Raw genomic sequence first — 18,509 nt, forward strand, 5'->3', positions numbered from 1 at the left:
CAGAGCCTGAAATCTATTGGTAGTAATAAAACAGGGTATAAAAAGTACAGAAATCAGAAGCTAGCCTGTGAAAAATTCTCACAAAATTATAGTACATATATGAGATAAATGTATAGAGCTTTTCTTAAATTTAAAATAACCTAAAAATTTTAAAATACCAATAACAAGAAGTGAAATTGAAAGAAACAGCTCTAAGCTATTGACAATAAGAAATATTTTTTAATCAAACATGTTAGAGAAACTTGTTCTTTCTACTAGAAATTATAAAATTCTCATTTGAAGAGGTGCTCAAAGACTGAAGCCAAAAATAAATACACAGAATAAAAGTATTACAAAAATACTTAAGAGAATTAAAGAAAACATTGATTTTTTTCCCCCTCCCAGATTATCTGATACTTTTGGTATGGGTTCATTTTTTATAATTAAAAATTTCTTGTAATGCCTTCATTCACTTAAAAGTATAAATTCTGTAATTTTTTTGTATTTGTAATTTTGTATTTTTTTTTTTTTTTTTTAAAGAGTAAAGCCAAATTTTGTGTGCATCTGGCCCAGGGTCCATCCATGTCAGGATCCATCAGGGGTCAACATTATTCTCTAGAGTTTACACTGCTTGGGCCAAGACTAGAACGTCATATGCTTTTTCCTTTCCACTGAGCTTCTTTTTGTTCATATTAAATCAGATATAAGGGAGACGAAAAAAAATCCAAAGCAATAGAGAAGACCATATCCATATGTGCAAGGAATAGAAAAGGATAAGCAATTCAGTTATTTGTTCATTAATTCTATGGAGTGCCAAATTTGAAGCTGTTTTGTTTAAATGGGCAAATAATACAGCTCTCCCAAGGCAGGTCAATATGCAAAATATTCTCTCGTATTGTTATATATTCATTAAATTGCCTGAGGTATGGAATTTCTCTTGGCAAAAAATATTACTTTATGTATAATTAGAGACTATATAAAAGTTCTGGAAATATTTCTAGTGTGCTGAAATTGTGAACATATGTTTGAGACTTTGCGAAATGTTTAATTATGAAAAATATCTTTCTGAAATTTTAAATATAGCCTACCTTAATCTTGTAAATAGAGCATTACCATGTGGTGTTTTTATTTTAGACACGTGGGGAATTCAAACAACTTATCTCTGAAGGAAAATATTCCTTTCCAAAAGTATGAAACTATTCTAATCTGGATGGTCAAGAAACAGAATGGAAAGCCTTTTCTGCAAGAGAGAGTAATCTGGAACCTATTTAAGAAAGAGAATGACCAATCCAGGTAGACAAGACTTGAGTTTATTTATACGATTCATATCTCCCTTCTTGAAAGGACATTTACAAACTTGATTTCAAAAATAAAAGAACTTCTGAATGACAAGTGTTCACGTTTTAATTCCAGTATTACAGGTATGGTCTTTTGTGATAAATTATCAGTTGAAAATGTTCCAGTGAAATCTGGTATCAATTAATTTAACACTTTATATAAGAAATAAAACATTTATTTTCAAGTCTTACATATATTACTTAAAATAGATACAAAGTTCAATTTGTAACTTTAGAATTTTACTGCTATATCAAGCTACCTGGAAGAAAATACCTTAGTGGAAAGAATGTTTTGATTGTTTTAATAAGTATGACTTTCAAAACAAGCACTGTTAGTAACGATCCACCCATATGCTATTTAGAAATTAGGCAGGTCAAATAATGTATGATATTATTATGAAAGAAAAGAAATGGTATTTGTTGGGAAGGTGCAGGTAAAATAGTATTTGAAGACTATTATAATATGCAACTTGGAATCAAATTCAAGAAATTGATTGATTAAAAAGTATAACATTGAACAAATTCATAAACAATTGCTTTGTTCCCATCTTTTAATATTAATCTGGATGACTGAAGCACACTGAAGACAATGAGATGAGATAAGGTAGTAAAAAAATTGTACATCTAATTGTTTGCTTGATGGAAGCATCGATTTGTTAAAATAGATTCTCATACACATTTTCCTGTCCAAAAATATAAACTTGCTTATTTTCCGTATATACAAGGATCCTGTGAAATCCTGGACTCTGAAAAGAAGAAGCTGAGGTATAGCATTGAATGAAGCATCAAAATGCATGATATTTTAGGCTGAAATTCACCAAAGTTACTGTCTGTAGAGAAGAGTGGATCCAAGTGTGCTTCCGTGAGTCTTCTAGGTTTTGGCCCCTCTGAGAAATTTGTTGGCGACATCAAATAATCGAACTCTTCAACATCAATATATACAAAGGCATTTTATTATTAATCAAAGAAAGGGAATTAGAGTCATCAGAAATTACAACTTTATTTTTTCATAATACATATATTTATTGCCATCATAGTTCTGCAATTGTCATAAAATTAGAGTCAGATGGAATCCAGAGACACGTGCAAGTTTTGGAAATGGACACATAGATAACAGTATAGAACTGTACATAAAATAATTACAATTTATTAAACACACTGTTTTAGTACATCCTTGATGGATGGGAATGAGCACCATATCTTTTATGAAATATATATCGTTTTCTTTTTTCTACAGCACCAAAGAAATCCAAATAGGAAAAGGAGAGATGAAAATTGGGAATCAAGAATAAGGCCTGTTTCCATCTCAGCCACACTAGCTTGTATTTTTATGATTTTTGAAGCTTTTGTCATGCAAAGATTCTGTCCCCCTGCAAGGGCATCGGTATTTCTAATCGGTACATATATACGTAGCAAGTTGTTTTCTCTACCATCCTTATTCAAAACTTGCATGTGGCACAAAATGGGTTGGTGGCACCAAGGTATTTTTTTCTGTTGATTTTGTATGTTCTTCATCCTAATCTTAGCCAAGGAAACAAACAGGACCAACTTCAAATCCAAACTTCTGATTCTGATCACCAAAGTCATTGATCATTACATCAACAATAGGAACTTGATCAATTTTCGGGGTATTGATTTCAATCACAGTTTTTTCATAGCCTTTTCTGGACTGTAAAATTGAGCAGAAATACAAAGTTACACAATCATTTCATAGTTTTAACATATATGTTATTTTTTTCTTAAGCCTCTGAATGGAGGTGAGAAAGTAAGAAAGAAGAGAGCAAGAAAGAAATTTGTCATTATCTTTGTGTGAGTCCCTCTTGCTGTTATTACTGATGTCATATGTAGTTTTAAATTTTGAACGTTTAATATTTAGCCATTATTGCCCAACTATACTATTCAGATATATTGCACAGTTGAAGAGAATCTTATTGAATTGACAAGTACAGTTTAATATGAAAACTGATAATAAAATTGGGTCAGGCTTCATAATAATAAATTCTTTCATAATAATATGAAATATTAATAATATTTCCTTCATAATAATAAATAAATAATCCTTCATAATAATAAATTCTTACCACTGTAATCATACTGTATATATAGAGAGAGATTTTAAAATACAGTATAGAAATTATAATGCACAAGGTCAGAAGTTAAAGCATGTCTGCTGCTATATCTTAATTTTGTGAATGATTATCAGTATATTACTATTGGGAAATCCAGACACTTGCTAATTTTAATGTGTTTTATTTTCTCTTCTTTGATCTGTAGGTACCCTACCTACTTTGTTGAAGGCATGGGCCTTTTTCTTTGTAACTGTGACTTCTTTAGTCATCAGCGAAAACAATGAGGTTTTCAGTGTGGTCTCTGGGCCATTTTCTTAAATAGAATTCCCATTGTGTGAAAAGGATAGTTCCAGAAGATAGAAATAACAAAAAAAATGATAATAACTGCCTAAACTGGTGGTAATACAGAAGCAACAGAGAAGCACCTTACAAACAAAATACAAGGATAAGAATTATCTATGGTATAAACGGTACAATGCCAATCCCTTTATCTTTCATTTTAGAATAATGCTGATTCCTTTATCTGTCATTTTAGGATCATGGATGAAGGAGACAAATTTTTGTTTTTTTTTAGTTTCAAGGTTTCAAGAATAACTAGCTACAATAGTTTCCGATGATCAGGAATAATTCCATAGAAATAACATATGATCTAAGATTACCTTCTGTTACGGATTTTAGAATACTTGTCTATATGTATGTTTCAGAGTTTGTGTGTCTGTGTGTGTGTGCATGTGTATGTGAATATCAGTGGCTTCTAAGATACTGTGTTTTAATATAAGTGTTGAGCATCAGATCTTAATAAAAACTGCTATCCATTTCATGAGAGAAACCTGGCTTAGGGCCAAACTGAGGTGGTTACACACTGCCTCCCACCCTGAGAAAGAAGGCAAGTGATTATACTCACCGCACAGCCATCATATAGTGCTTTGATGTAAGGGTTGTTGTCATAGGACATCTCCTCATCATTTGACCCCAGGAACCGAAGTGCTTTGTCGTAACTTCCCGATGACACATCGTACCAGGCTGCTGACTGATGGCAGGTGTAGGTGAAATTCTGCCGCGCAGAGGCAGTCAGCAGTTTCAAGAATGTCATTTGCACCATATTAATGGAATTTCCTTCAACATCCAAATAGGAAAGCTGGGAATAAAAGAATAAAAAGACACATGAAGATTCTTTTGCTCTTTTATGTTATAAAGGGATAAAAATCACTGCTGACAGTGAACTGTGATCCCAGAAGCACTCGGATGCATCGAGTGGCCCATTTTCACGTAGGGGAAGAAAGTAGGCATGGAGGGGCAGAAGACCCAGAGTCAGGATTTTATGAACTCATTCTTGTACTCCCACCGCAGTTACTGCAAGCACTATTTATTTTTGAAAAGAGTCACTTTATTTCTATGCTTCATTGTCCTAACCATTAAAAATTTCCAAAAAAAAATGCTTTTGTTTCCAAGAGATCTTTCATTGTATTAGTGTACCTTTTAAAGTAATTTAAATAAGTTTAAATTATAGATTATGAACTATCTCTCATTATGTTTGTGTATCTTTTTAAATAGCGAAACAATGGGAACTGAGGAATCCTGGTGCAATGCAAAGTTTACCTATCTTAATTTTTTTTTAGAAAGAGTGCATGTGAGTGGGAGAGAGGAGCAGACGGGGAGGGGGAGGGAGAAGACTCTCCAGTAGACTCCCACCTCTGCTGAGCACAGAGCCCAAGGTAGCTAGGTCTCTTGACCCTGAGATCCTGACCTGAGCTGAAATGAAGAGTCCTCAATTAACCCACTGAGCCACCCGGGCAGCCCCTCCCCTTTTTAAAAAATCTCACCTACTTCTTTAAAAAATTTCATAGTACATCCACCTGGCCCAAATTTTAAACAAGTTCCTGCAGTTTTTATTTTGGGGCCATAGTTTTCTAAGGTGTTTGGTCTTCTATTTACTTCATAGACCTAGACCTACCTCTTTGTTCATTCTTAGATGATGTACTTACTCACCACTGTGTCACCACCACTATACAGAATGCCTGAGGTGATGCAAGTGAATATTTGTTGAGTCAGTAAATACTTATTTTGTATTTAGAGTAGGAAGATAATTGAAAATTATTAAAACCCTTTATTAAATTAATAAATTGTTTTATTGGGTACAATCGAAATACTGAGGACTGCTGAAACACAGAAACCTAGTTTTTTTTTTTAAAACATGGAGTAGGAAATTTACCTAGAATATAGATTTAGCCCACGTAAAGATAGTTACCTATGACTTTCTTCCTTATTGTTGAATTTAGTTACTCCTTACTGACTAAAAGCCCAGATAGTGAGGAACCTTGTTTGGTTGAAGAAAAAAAGGACACTTGGGAAATGGACATAAAGGAAAACAAACAAAACAACAAAAAAAACAACAAAAAAACAACAAAAAACAACAAAACAACAAAAAAATTGACACCACACACACCGTTCTGTGTAGGTATTTTTAACTTCTACACTAGTAAGATGTCACATGGATATTTAATGTAACGTGAAGACTGTAGTGAAGAATTATGTGGAGAACTTCACTAACATTGTTAATTAATTTGTGTATATTCCCGTAGGATAACTACAAAATAGCCATCACTGGAAAATAATAGCTTTTTTAAGAACATCAAACAATTTAATAATTACCTGGGTAAATAAGAAACTTTCATTTAAATACATTCTTATTAATATTTTAAACACACACATATTTTTAAACACCTTTTATAATGTCAATTTAATTTTGGCACCTATCTTAAAATACCTGTAACAAATTATTACTAGTGAACTGGTCATTGTATGAGAAATATCTACAAGAAATATCTACGTGAACTTGTGCTCCAATCCAAATAAAAGGTCAAGTCAGTCAGTTCACTTTATAGCCACATGTAGCAATCAGAAAAAACATTTCACTTTCCAAAAGTTTTCATTGATATAGAGAACAAAAAATAATTTATGTATTCTCTATACCTGACATTTCTAACATAATTTATTTTTATGATGTCTAGCAGGTACTTAGTGAAATGCATACTTTATCTGATCACATTATTTTGGTAAGTATAGCATATTTCCATGTATTCTGATACAAAACATTTAGACTTCTCTAAAATACCACAGCAGTCTAAGAGATATAGTTGGAGCAAGCTGGAGAACACACGGAATCCTGGACATTACAATTTAGACTTTCACAGCCAGGATCTAGAGATACATAATTTGAGCTTTATTTATGAAGTGTAAGATAAACCATTTCATGTTGAGGTAATAACATACCAGTTTTCCTCTCTTAAATTCACTAAACCAGCTTCCTGGTTTCTCTTTTGGCCATGATGATATTCTTACCTGTTGCAAAGGAACAGCAAGTTAGAAAATAGGTAAAAATTATGAACAGTATTGTTTATGTACATACCAGTAATTTTCAGTAAGACTAAAATGCCATAGAAATTTTAAAATAGTCTATCCTGAACTATAGACAATGAGATAAAGAGCAAAATTGGAGAGCGATCCTGTGAATTCCCACTTAGTGAAAATGGATTCATTTTCTTCCTATTTTTTTTTTTAATTGCTCAAAAAAAAGTTGGAGGGGGGCATAACCTACCAACAGTATAATAAGAGCTGTAGGGGACATTGGTGGAACTCTTAGGCAAAACCCTTTGCAAAGGAATGCCTCATAATACCAGCTGGAATCAGCCATCAAGACAAGTACCATCAGTATTTCCTATTGAAGGGAAGCATCCTGAAAGCATTCAGCCAGTAACTTAGGGTGCCATGCTCTGGAAAAGTCCTTGGCAAGAAGCAAGCCTAATCATCTCCTGCTGGGAAGAATGTTCAGAATTTTTAATAGATCTGCATTTATTGTTTTGCTTTGCAAACATCAGCAAAACATACGGGTATCTAAGGCCTCACTGTAGGGAATTTGAGTTATCAGCATAAGGGGAGACATTTTCCATGTTCCCTCGTTGCTTTGGGGGCTACAGGAATTTTATTACGCTTCGCCACAGGCCACGTTTGGTTGGGAAACAGAAGTTGCTTTGCCTCCTGCCACTGCTACCCACCCTTTTCTCACAAACTTCACTTCTCCCCTAAAGAGATTAGACACACCTAAAGCTACTCATGCCTTCACGACTTTCTGTGCCTCTGTATGCCCACACCATTTACTAAGAAGAACGTGATTTATTAAAAGATTACAAACAAAGGCAACATCTATCAGCAGAAACTGGAGAATACAATTATGCTAGTGAGAGATCTTTCCCCATATTAGTAATTTGTCTTCATAGCTTTAAAGATAGAACTCAAATATATTGATACTGCTCGGTAAAAATCAAGAAATGTTTTTGAAAAGACTAAACATTTAAAAAATACGTAAATGCAGACAATACTTTTACTTTACGTAAAAGATTATAAATTGTGTATTTTGAACATCATGTACAGCTGCGAGTTCTATCGTGTGGTAATTGGGATGAAGAATCCTATGCACGCACTAAAATTTGAGAATCAGCTGTGCTGTGTCATGGAAAAGCCATAGAATTTTAGAGCACAAGCAGGTGCATAAAGAATACATCTGGGTAAAAGATAAAGGAGAGAAGTATTTGTTAACTCTGTGCATCACTTTGGTGTCTTATTCATGTTTATGCAATGAAATGCTCTAATTACCCTGTAAGAAAAGCAGATAAATGAAAATATGACAGTATAATTTTCCTGTTTAGTTCAATATTGCAAAAACATGGCAAGAACTGTCAACAGTCACCACCAAAACAGATTGGTACTTACTCCCTCAGATTTTTTGTCTGGATAAATGCAAGTCTCACCACCAGACGTGAAATTACAGTAAACTTTGAAAGAATCTCCTGAGCATCCTTGGTTAGGATCAATCCAATATTCACCTAGAAGTAGAAAAAAACATGTCATATAAAAATACATGCATAGGAAAAATGATTGCATTAAATATCAAAGTTTCTTAGAGAAACAAAGAATAATTAATATAGTTGGATCTTTTCCCATGAGAATCACTTTATGTTCCCTTTATGGTCATATTGGGGTATGCATTTGAATAGTTAAAGAGTGACCCTTTGTCTTGCCTGAATCAAAGCTTTGCCCATACAGTCTACCCGGAACACTCTGGTTCCTAGCATGTCTGTTACTTTTAGATTTCAGCTTAAATGTCACCTCCTCAAATATTAACATTCAGTTTAGCCATTGTAAGTAAGTTGCACGCATATTGGAATCAGCTAACTTAACCCTAAATCTCATATGTTTTATTTACTACTTAAATAGTCTGAGTATAATAATCACTGTATTTTTCCTTGGTTTATTCATCTGTAACAATGGAGGTGATAGTATCTACTTAGCCTCAGGGATCATACTTTTGCATTACTTTATAGCATAAACTTCTTGTAGTAAATGTACCTCTCTTTGAATTAGATCCTAAAAAGTAGGTCTATTTTTATATACTTAAATGTAGCTTGCTATTAATGTCATCATCTACATGGCGCAGAGCAGATTTTATCGTGCGAATGATGGTGACCGTTAAATTAGTAGTAGATGAGTAAAGATGGTAAATAGTAGGAATAACAAAATTGTTTTAAAATAATTGACAATATGGTTTTTGTTGCTAACAGCTATTGAGAGATAGCATTGATATACATGTGATGACACTTTGCTTCCCTCCTACCATTTCCTATGCTGCCACTTCATTTTAAATATTAGTCTGAATTATGTGAATCTACTGGTTATTAACTTTTCACATTCCAAAATCTCTAACTGCTTAGCTTGTACTAGAATTCTTAAAAACCTAATACCAATCTGCTTTATCTTTTACTACTACTGTATATAAATGGGGAGAGTACTTTTAATAGTTAATTAGCTTCTACTATATGTCAGATCACTTGAAATATTTATTTAACAAAAACATTTAAATTTTTTCTGATTGCACCATTTATAGATTCGCATCTGGAACCAACTGAAATCCTCAGGAAAAAAAAAATGTATAAAAAAAGGTTAAAAACCATCCAGGATTTTACCCATCAGGATAACCACTCTTAATGTTTGATATATTTTACAGTTTTTAGAAATTCTGTGGTATTTTTTTTATGTTCTGTTACCTTTTTTTTAAATTTTATTTTTTCAGTGTTTCAAGATTTTTTCTCTTGATTTAATCTGCTAGCATTGCCATTAAATGTTCTTCAAATAACATAATAATAACTTAATTACCAAGACACCTTTGTTCAATAAATTCTGTATACTATGGATACCATGTACAATTTATCTCAAATTTATTCATTCCAATTTTTACTATCAGGTCCCTAAATCAAGTCACCACAATTTCTTGCCTAGATTAATCCAACAGCTCCTTAACCAGCTTCTTTGGATTCTACCTTGCTTTCTTCCAAATTACTTCAAAGTCATTTTCCGCTTTGTTCACTACTTTTTAGCCATGGAGACATTAGGTTCCTCGAAGACACCAGAACCTCGTCTTCTTCAAGGCTTTCAAAAGACCCATATCCTCTGCCCAGAACACCCTTCCCATTCTTTGCATAACTGGCTACCTCTTTATAGGTTTCAGCTTAAATGTTATCTCCTTAAATATTAATATCTTATTTATCCAAAATCGAATCATCCCTTACTTATCTACTCATTTTTTCCACAATATCTCTCATAATATGCTATAAATACTACTTATGATTTTGCTGTCTCCATTGTTTGATAATAGTAGCTCAAAGGCATTATTCCTTCTGCATTAACTATGAATCTCTGTCTGAAGAAGAGTGCCTGGCACTGTTTAATTAATTAACTAATATTTAATTGCAATTAATTAACACATTGAAGAATTAATAATACTAGTTATTATATGGAAACCACAGGGAACTGTAGCTCACAGTGAACTTTCCATTTTCCAAAATTTACAAAAATTTTTCTTGACTGCTCAGGTTCTAATTAATCATATCTTGTTTTATAACTCAGTACATGTTGTAATCTTTTATATTTGAATTTCAATAATGTATGATTTTCTTAGCTAGACCAAAATCTGAATCATTCTTATAAATCACTGCATTACCACTGAACTGAATATATCTTTTTCACATACACATATTATACATTTGAAGACCTTGGATATTAGTCTGTATGGAACCCTTAGTAGCTACCTGTGTTTTAGTTTCAACAGATTATTCTTGACTAAGAAAATATTTTATGACATTCTTCCTTTATGGTGGTGGCTGTTTCTGAATCACATTGAAATTTTCTATCTGTATTGAATTATTTAGATCTCAGTTACAGCATTCTTATATGATTGACAGTGCAAAATAATATTGTCCCAATAGTAAAAAGAGTGATAAAATATTTACACGTAAAGTGGGAGATTTAAGATGACATAAAGATCTGCCCCTTGTTAGTTTAATAATTAGGTGAGTTTCTTAACTAACTCAAGATACTTGAAACTGTTGTCCTCTCAGGATAGGTATGTAAACGTTTATGTTAAATGGTAGGTATAATAAAATATCTTGATTATTATTACAAATAAATTATTCACAGCTCCATTATTTGTGGATCCATTACATAAATTTTGCCCCAAGCTATCCGAATTCTTAAATATTCTATTAACCAAATCACTGCTAAATTGATAGGTCAAATACGATTCAGTTGTGCTGTTAATCATGTTAACTTTACTCATATCAATGTAAAATAACTTAGGTTATAGGATATAAATAATTATATACTAATGTGCACATGCATGCACACAAAAAACCTGTTCTATGATTGTTAGTACAGGGAAAATGCATTTATGTTATCTATAATCATCCAAAAATGGCAAAGGACTCTCAAGCAGATCTTAAATTGCACAGTGTAAATGACTTTTTCTGTCTACAAGATTGGAATGAATAATCATTTGCTTTAGTTTTATTTAGATTCTATATTAAACATTTCACTAGAATTAAAGAGCTGACAATGCATCGTCATAACTTAGAGATTCAGTACATTTGCTGTGTCATTATATTATTAACATACCATCTGGGAAGTCAGGATGGCTGAGTTGCAGGTCTTTGCAAGTTCGGGCTGGGTTAGTCTGAGTACCCATTGGAAACTTCATATGTTCGATGTCTTGTTTCAGGGAATTGAGGGAACCGAATATTTCCTCCATTCCATCCGAGTAATCAAGAATATTATCACCTGCATCTGCTTGCATGTTTTCAACATGTCTTCTTGTTTTTTTGGGTGACAAGATTGGTAAAGGCTGGATGACTTCGCCAGGTGGACCCTGGGAAAGAGATAACGTGCATGTAAGTGCTTCTGAAGATAGAATATTCTGCATAATTATCACTAGTTATGTCACTGTTATAAGAAATTACAATTGGTTTAGATTTTCAATGTTTTTCCTATTTTCAATGTTTTCTCTAATTGCTAATATATATATACATGTATAGGTAGATAGATATGTAAACTTGGTAATTTTTTTTTAAATAATCTAGTAGGGATAAAGTAGACACCAACTCTGATGCTATATGGAACTTTTTCTACATAAGTAATGTAGCAAAAGATTTGTGTGGACATATGTGCATTACCTGATTATTTATTAATTAGTCCTCATTTACCTGTCTTATCTCCGCAACTAGATTTTAGTCTCTGAAGATTAAAACGCCATTTTAGGGTTCTTATGCTACTTAATGAGTTGTCTATTGTGCTTGATAATAATTTATATTATGAAACATTAAACTTTTAAAGATACACATTAACTTATTTCAAATATAATTTAAAACTGCATAAATTAAAAAGCTTAAAAAATGCAACCAGACTTGAATCTGCATTTATGGCAAGAGTAGAACTACACCAAATAGTTAAATCCATACTGGTATGGATTGTGTCACAAAAAGTTCTATGTAGAAGTCCTAAGCACCAGTACCATAGAATAAGACCTCATTTTGAAATGAGGTCTCTGTAGCTATAATTAGCTAAGTAAATATAACGGCATTAGGGTGGATCCTAGCCCAATATGACTGGTATCCTTATAAGAGGAAATTTATGGGACACACATAGACAGAAGATGATAGGAGAAGATAGGAGAAGACGGCCATTTATGAGCCAAGGAGAGGACCATGGAACAGACCTTCAGCTCCACAGTCCTCAGAAGGAACCGATGCTTCCCACAGTCTGATCTAGGACTTGTGGCCGCTAGAACTGTCAGACAATACATTTATATTATTTAAGCCACCTTGTTTGTGGTGCTTGTTATGGCAGCCCTAGCAAGGTGGATCTCTCACTTAGTAGTAATGTGAAGCCTGGAAAATGTCAGCATTAATAAACGTTACAAATTGCTATTGCTTTTTGGTTGATCATTATATACAGTAGGAAAACAAATGCCAAGTATCTAAACTCTTGTCTTTATTCCTAGTGTGGTAAGACATATATATATCTTTGTGGCATACAATCAATTGCTTTCATAAAAATGTGACATTAAAAAGTATGTCATTTTCTTGAAAAACAAATAAAAACACGATTATCATAATATATAGTTAATGTATCTTTATATATTCAATTATAAGAAAACCTTGGCATGGGGACCTGATTATGTAATATAGTTGCTATTTCCTAGAAAAATCAGCACTTTGACAAAATGCCTTTTTTTTCATCCTTCTTATAAATTCAGAGAAATCACTGGCAGTCTTAGGACGCTAACTGCCAGCACATCAGTCTTGTTACTCTGCACTTACCGGAGGCCCAGGAGGCCCTGGAAGACCACTGTCACCCTTCTGGCCAGCAGGTCCCTGCGGGGGGTTGGGCAAAGGAACAAGATAAATGAAGAACAAGGCATTTGAGTGGACTTCCCTGAAAAATGAAAACCCAAAGGCAAAAGTACTTACAGCAGAGCCTTTGGTACCCTTTGGACCTTGAGGGCCCTAGAAAAAAGCAAAGGCAAAAGAGCAGATAAAAATTTGGAGAATTCATGACTCTTTGGTCTACTTACAAGTTTACTTTATAAAATTCTTTTGTCTTGCACTTACTGGTAAGCCTGGGGGACCAGGTGGACCTATGGGACCAGCAGGACCCGGAATTCCCTGCAGAGAGAATCATCCAAATTAGAGTTTTCCTCAGCTAGTTTATGCATAAGATTAGTGCATAACAACACAACTGCAGGGTTTTGATTATGTAGAAATATGTAAGAATAGCCTAAAACTTTTCATTGTGAATCTAAGAAATAACCTTTGCAAGGCAATCTGTACTTTTTCCCCCATTTGCTTCAATGTCTGTATCTTTATAGATATAAAGCAGCCTTCAGAATAATGACTTGTATGTTTTGGAAATTCGATAAATTTTTGTGTAATTAACTACTGAACTGTAATTTTTCGATTTCTAACTTGTCATGTTTTTAATTTATTACTTTAAGATTAGCAAATTTCTTTTTGAAAACATCATTGACTTAAAGAGATTAAAGATACTCTAAATCACCCCCTTGGTCATGTTTAATGGAATGTGCACGTGTGCGAGTGTGTGTGTGTGTGTGTGTGTGTGCGTGCGTGCGCGCGACTGGAAAGGAGTAGGAGAATAATTTATATCTTTACTCACTCCATCCCCCTTTGCTCCTGGAGATCCTTGAGTTCCGGGGAGTCCTCTGTCACCCTTTTCACCTTGTTCGCCTGGGGGACCAATCAGGCCAATTAAACCTGGATGTCCCTTTAGAAGGCAGAGAAAATAAATTTAACAATATATAAATTACAACCATCTACTATAGTCATAAAATAATTGCACACTAAGTTTACAAAACATAAAAGTAAAAAAAAAAATAGAAACTTTAACCCTTTCTGAATGATATAAAGGATTAAGAACCTGCTTTTCTCTTACCTAACAGGATCATTTATTGCTTATATCAAGGGAGACTTTTATTGGTGGGGAGGAATTTTAGGAAACAGAATGCTTTCTAAAAATATCATCTTCAGTGTTTCATTTACTTAAAATTAATTCTCCACTAAAGATTATTTCATTGATGAAATAAACTGAAAAGTCATTATTTTAATAAGCATATTTTATATTAAATGATTTCTACTTTTCAGAAATTCTATAGTTTTTAAGAGACATTTGGAGATTTAAAAATAATCCAAAAAACATTAATGGCATTCTAAAAAGGCTCATTTTCTTTAATTATTTGGTATAACTCAGCATACATTCTGGAAGATCAAATTACTACTTCAAAGGTATTATAGCTTAAATTTTTCATTTTCATGTTTAAAAACATGAAAATGGGCATTTTGTTATTCCATCTGTTTATTTTCTGAAGGGTTATTTTAGTATAACCATATGCTTTCTCCATATGGTTCCAAGGGGACATTGAAAAAACATAACACTGAATTCTGATACATTTTTCACTATGACTTTGTATATTTTCTCTCCTCTAAATTCATCTGGGAAACAGAGCATTGGCAGCTTTTTCCTTGGTTAGAAGGACAAAGATATTCTTTGAAATTTCCTTTTGAGTGATTTTAATACGAAAAATTATTGTCTCTGCTATTGGGATGTCAAAATTGTAGTAACATGTGTTTTTACTCTCACCTTCTCACCCTTGGAACCGGGGTCACCTTTGAGACCAGGTAAACCAGGAGGCCCCTAAATAATAAGAAATAATAAACATACATAGAGTAGGTATGAGTTAGAGAATCATATTACTACCCACAGGGCAAGTCTGGTTTTGGTAATATGACAGAGTTCAAAAATAATTAATAATGATTAGTGCTTACTCTTGAAGATTCAAAATAATTTTGCTTGTTTAAAACTCCATGGCTTGGGGCACCTGGGTGGCTCAGTGGGTTAAGCCTCTGCTTTCGGCTCAGGTCATGATCTCAGGGTCCTGGGATCAAGCCCTGCATCAGGCTCTCTGCTCAGCAGGGAGCCTGCTTCCCCCTCTCTCTCTGCCTGCCTCTCTGCCTACCTGTGATCTTTCTCTTTGTCAAATAAATAAATAAAATCTTTAAAAAAAAAATAAAACTCCATGGCTTAATATTTAACCACAATTATAAAGCATCCTATCGACAAGTTTGACCACAGAAACGTGAAATTAGAAACAAGACATGGTTTGTATGGTCTTTAAACTAAAAAAGGATAAATTTTTAAATAATTTTAGAAGAAGGGATTTCCAAATTATACATCAAATCAATCAAATATTTTGGTTGTCAAATACATTACAAGGTCAAATACATTACAGTATTTCCTGAAAAATTTAAAAAAAATCCCAAAATATTTTTGACAGTCAACTGACCTTTGATAACCACTTTTCCTAAGCAAACTCAAACAGTATTTTTAACTGTAATTCCTGCAGAATCTTTTATATAAATGATTTGTAAATTAAATAATAAAACAATTAGCTTTTTCATATAAACATCTCTATTTTACCAATTAACTATTTTATGGTCCAAGGATAACACATTTATCCATTTTTGCTAAATTATATTTTTATGAAAATCATGGCATGCCTTCATCAACTAATTCTTAGTTCTGACCCCTGCCCATGGAATTATTCATATTAATGACTTTGTAACAAACATTTTTATAAAAAAATCAGTGTATCCCATATCGAAGGTAATACAAAATATGACCCTTGTTCTGAAACTAATGACAAATGAAACTGGCAAGAGTTTCTGTCAGAAGAAGTGGAACTGACACTAAAAGATGGTTAGCAAGGATGTGATTGATGAAATCAGAGTCAAGATAAGGCTACAAAATGTAGGTCACTACTACCTGCAGTAGTAAGGCTGCCAGAAAAACAAAGCGAAATATTTCTACAGTTTCTCTATGAGTTTGAATTATTTATATTGAATTGAAATTTAAAATTATAGTTTCGGTAACGATTTTTAACATGGCACTTAGGAAGCGAATTGTTTTAACTCTTATCAAACTACACCATTGTATATAGATACTATTGGATCTTCTTCAAGGCTACCATGAGCAATTTTTTTCCTCTCTACCCAGACACTTTGAATCTTCCATGTGAAAGAGCACGTTAAGTCTCAGTTCATCATTTTTGTGAATTTAAAGTATTAAGAGCCGTGGATCTGATCCAAGTAGTATGATGTAATTTAAAAAGTATGGGCTCAGAATAGGATAGACTTGGGATAGAAGCCAGCCTCTCTTATTAGCAATTTAAATTAGCTAACCAAAAAGAGCTTCAGTTTTCTCATCTATAAATCGAGGATTATAATTCCTGTCTCCTTAGATTGAATACATGAGCCTTTTGGATTCCTTAATTACTCACATCCGTCCCTTAAACCGAATCCCTGATCATCAGGGGAAAATAGGAATAGGATTCGTACAATTAGTACTGTGTAACAATAGTATTTAGGTCTAATATTTATTATATATATTTGTATATGTTTTAATTTATGGAAGAATTTGAAATTCTCTAAGTGTATTGATATAGAAGTGGACAATTTCCCTAAATCATTCCATTACCAATAGATACAAATTATTTTCATGTGCAATTTTAAACGTGAATGTGCCTAATAGTGATCTTTTTAAAAAAGACGTTATTTATTTATTTGACAGAGGAAGAGAAAGCACAAGCAGCAGGAACAGCAGAGAGAGAGGGAGAAGCAGGCTCCCCGCTGAGCAAGGAGCCCTACGAGGGGCTCGATCCCAGTACCCTGAGACCATGACCTGAGCCGAAGGCAGAGGCTTACTTAGCCCATTGAGCCACCCAGGCATCCCTAATAATATTCTTCTAACAAGGAGAAAATCATTAATGCTCAGGCATAAATTTATACTAATTCAGTTTAGACTTTCTTTTGTATAAAAATAATCATGCCACTTTGTTAAATCTCTTACGGTCAAAAAATAGATGACAAAGATATTACCAAATTTACCTCCAAGTATATCTAAGGCTGCGTTTGAAAACCAAACTTTCATCTTATTTACTAACACCCTATCATAGTGGATCTCAAAGTGTCGTCCTCAGACCAGCAGCATTAGCATCATCTGTGAACTTTTTACTAGAAAAGCAAATTCTTGGGCCTCATTCAGACCAACTGAATCTGAAATTCTTGAGTTAAGAGACCAGGGATCTGTTTCATAAGTTTGATACTCATTACGCTTTGAGAGAGATGGTTCTGTGGTGTTAGGTCCCAAACCAGGTTAAATCAATATGCAAATCAGAATAGCATAAAAAATCTCATTTATGTTAAAATAAAAGCATTACCTATTTAGTTCTACTAGTTTAATAATTTTTAAGTTAAGGGAATATATTTCACATCTACTATTTTCTGATTTTATCAGAAATGCATGATGAATCATGAGGAAAATAATGTTTCCCTATAACACATTTTAAAAGGCATAATATCAATGAGTAATGGAATCACTTAATTTCTTGAGACCATGTCACCCTCAGGATAAATGCCAAAGACTCTACATGTTAGAACAAGGTGGCATAAAAAAGTATGAAAAAAATGGTTCTAATAAAAACGTAACTGCATGAAAGAACCATATGCTTGTACCAGTAGTAGAAACCTTTTAAGAATATTGGTTTAACCTGACATAATATCAATTAAAAGTAAATATATTCTCCAGACTAAAAATACAAAACTAGGTACAGGCTATATTTTTTTCTTTCTTCACTTCTCCTTCTACACTCAAACTTTTTTTAGGTGTATGATATACTTTACAGAAATTCTGCTCTAAGTAGGAGATCTGGTAGGGATGCTGCTTGCCAAACATCAGTATTCAAATCACTGCTTCATTCAGAGTCTCAGGTCTAACCACACATTAGTTGGGTGACCTTGGATCTATCACTTATTATCTCTCAGCTTCACTTATGAAGGTACTCTAATAGTAATAACTGTATCACAGTATTGTAATAACGAAAGAAATCAGACCTACAAAAGTACTGTATAAACAATGCAGTAGAGCATTTTTTGAAAAGTTACAGTTATCAACAGTATTCAAATCACTGCTTCATTCAGAGTCTCAGGTCTAACCACACATTAGTTGGGTGACCTTGGATCTATCACTTATTATCTCTCAGCTTCACTTATGAAGGTACTCTAATAGTAATAACTGTATCACAGTATTGTAATAACGAAAGAAATCAGACCTACAAAAGTACTGTATAAACAATGCAGTAGAGCATTTTTTGAAAAGTTACAGTTATCAA

General features: G+C 33.2%; 1 protein-coding gene across 1 annotated transcript in view; it reads right to left on the reverse strand.

Moving 5' to 3' along the window:
* Positions 1-1,916: 1,916 nt before the first annotated feature.
* The window catches only part of LOC111143017 (collagen type XI alpha 1 chain), a 203,687-nt gene continuing 187,094 nt past the window's right edge, over positions 1,917-18,509 (reverse strand). The window contains exons 59-68 of the mRNA XM_022496424.1: positions 14,924-14,977; positions 13,943-14,050; positions 13,381-13,434; positions 13,240-13,275; positions 13,090-13,143; positions 11,390-11,639; positions 8,156-8,268; positions 6,659-6,727; positions 4,290-4,523; positions 1,917-2,985 (exon numbers count right to left, since the gene is read on the reverse strand). Of these exons, the coding sequence (XP_022352132.1) occupies positions 2,839-2,985; positions 4,290-4,523; positions 6,659-6,727; positions 8,156-8,268; positions 11,390-11,639; positions 13,090-13,143; positions 13,240-13,275; positions 13,381-13,434; positions 13,943-14,050; positions 14,924-14,977 (1,119 nt within the window). The 3' untranslated portion in view covers positions 1,917-2,838. The remainder of the gene's footprint in view (positions 2,986-4,289; positions 4,524-6,658; positions 6,728-8,155; positions 8,269-11,389; positions 11,640-13,089; positions 13,144-13,239; positions 13,276-13,380; positions 13,435-13,942; positions 14,051-14,923; positions 14,978-18,509) is intronic.

The sequence above is a fragment of the Enhydra lutris genome, unplaced genomic scaffold, assembly GCF_002288905.1.
Source record: "Enhydra lutris kenyoni isolate GAN:26980312 unplaced genomic scaffold, ASM228890v2 scaffoldscaffold9, whole genome shotgun sequence".
NCBI lineage: Eukaryota > Metazoa > Chordata > Mammalia > Carnivora > Mustelidae > Enhydra > Enhydra lutris.